This window comes from Dermacentor silvarum, chromosome 1, assembly GCF_013339745.2.
Source record: "Dermacentor silvarum isolate Dsil-2018 chromosome 1, BIME_Dsil_1.4, whole genome shotgun sequence".
Lineage (NCBI taxonomy): Eukaryota > Metazoa > Arthropoda > Arachnida > Ixodida > Ixodidae > Dermacentor > Dermacentor silvarum.
Window position 1 is genome coordinate 334,167,847 of NC_051154.1, and position 2,160 is coordinate 334,170,006.

Consider the following 2,160-nt stretch of genomic DNA (forward strand, 5'->3'; position numbering starts at 1 on the left):
CCGGACTGCGAATAGAAGCCTCGAACCTGGCTTAACCTCAACCATGTGCTCTGGCCGCGCGACCGAACCACCAATGCCGATTACACTTAGTGGTTGCCGAGCCACTGCGCAAATGAAGCTGCTCGCTCAGCTCATCAAAACCTCAGCGGGTTCCTGTACGGCAACTTTAATTACTTGCTCACCACATCACACTTCCACTATGGAATTCCCTGCGTTTCAGCAACTCACGCTTGCACACTCTCAAACCCTAACTTGAGACTTGGCCAGCCACCTATACTCTCCCGTCGCGAAACAACTTTACTGTGTCGCGTATGGTTGGGCGTGGCATTTACAAATGCCTTTTCATTCCTAATAGGAATGGCCAAGAGTTCGGCGTCCAATTTTTGCGGGTTCGATGAGACTTTAGAACACCTTCTGTATCATTGCCCATCCTTTGACGCTCAAAGACGTACTCTACAAGCTCAACTCACCCTTTTCGATAATAGAGTGTTCTCAGAGGAAAAGATCCTGGGACCATGGCCTACGCATGCTTGCATGCGAACGGCCACAAAAGCCCTTCTGCACTTCTTGAAGGCGACTGGTCTGTATGAGCGGTTGTGACAGTCGACCTTAATGTGCGACTTTTTCAGCCTATTTTCCTGTGAATGACTGACCCTTTATTATTTTTCTTGTCACACCTTATCTATTATTCCCCTTTCCCTCTCGCCAAGCGTAGGGTAGCCAATCGGGCATGTCCTTGGTTAACCTCCCTACATTTCCTTTCTCGTTCCTCTCTCTCTCTCCCTGCGATCTCCAATTACCCATGTTTTGCATGCGCTAGCTGATTCCAACTTGTGCCTGGAAATTTCCTAAATTCATCACCCCACCTAGTTTTCTGCCACCTCCCTCGTGACTTCTACAATTACCCCTGGCCCTCAGTTCCCAGCGGCTGCGGAGCACCTGACCAAGAGGGGGACGCATTGTGGTTGGGAAGAGGAAAAGGCGCTATTTTCTGCAGTCCTTTAGGGAGCACGACTCAGCGCCTTAGAGAAGGGGCGGGGGATGTAAACAAGAAACAAAAGAGAAAGAAAACAGAGAGACGGTCGATCTATTACATAGCCCTTGAATGTCAGGGTAGCCAGGCGGTGCATTCACAACTTGCACGACAGCCCCGTGTCCTCCAGGAATGTGAGAAGGTGCCTGAACGCGGAGCCATGGGGCCGACCGGGAAAGAGCAGCTGCGATTCTGCGTCCGTAGGAAGTCCTAGGCGTCGGAAGGACGTGTAGAGAGAAGCCGTTTCTTTGGAGAAGGCGGGGCAGAAACAAAGTAGATGGTCGATTGTTTCCTCCTCTCCGCACGATGAGCCGGCCGGGGATGGAGCCAGGCCTTTGCTGTGCTTCCGGAAAGCCGTCCAGGAACAGCCGATCCGGTGGCGCAGCAGGAGAGACCGCTCCTGCATGGTGAGGCCACGATCAGGAAGTGGACGGGGAGGGCGACCGCTGGCGACGCGTTGATCCGGGTGTCGCGCCGTTAGGTGCTGCTGCAACATGCGCCTTGTGTAATCAAAGGCAGTTACAGCGGTGCTGACTGGTACAGGAGCATGGTGTGCAGCCTTTACCAAGGCGTTAGCCTCCTCATTGCCCTGGACGCCGACGTGAGAGGGGAGCCACTGTAGCGACAGCTTCAAGCCACTTGAAACAAGGGCGCGAATTTTTACCGCCAGCAGGGCAACGCCAAGGCTGGCGGCCTCCGGTCGACGAAGAGCCAGGAGCGCCGTTCGCGAGTCGCAGAGGATCACAGCTGGAGAATCCGGAGGGTTCTCCACCAGCAGGTCCGTAGCCAGATGGAGGCCGGCAACCTCAGCGGCAGTGGAGCTTGCTGCGAAAAGCAGCCGGCACCCTCCCGAGCGGTGGAGGGCAGGGAGCATCGGTCAGACCTAAGACGCGGGAGAGGGTGCTAACCATCTCTGGGCCCGGACAGCCTGCCAATGGAATCTGAACCTGGCAACGTTCAACATGCGCACCCTCTCGAGTGAGGCTAGCTTAGCAGGGCTATTTGAGGAATTATATCAGGCATTGCCTGGAATAATATCCGCCTCAGTGAAGTTAGAGGAAGTGGTGAGGCTTATACAGTGCTAACTAACGGCCACATCCTCTGCATAAGAGGTATTCCAAATAAGA

The 2,160-nt window shown here is 54.3% G+C and overlaps 1 protein-coding gene across 1 annotated transcript; it reads right to left on the bottom strand.

Moving 5' to 3' along the window:
- Positions 1–1,130: 1,130 nt before the first annotated feature.
- Positions 1,131–1,907, bottom strand: LOC119443354 (uncharacterized). Its single transcript, XM_037708386.1, has one exon. The coding sequence runs from the start codon at positions 1,905–1,907 to the stop codon at positions 1,131–1,133; it is 777 nt and encodes a 258-aa protein (XP_037564314.1).
- Positions 1,908–2,160: the final 253 nt, after the last annotated feature.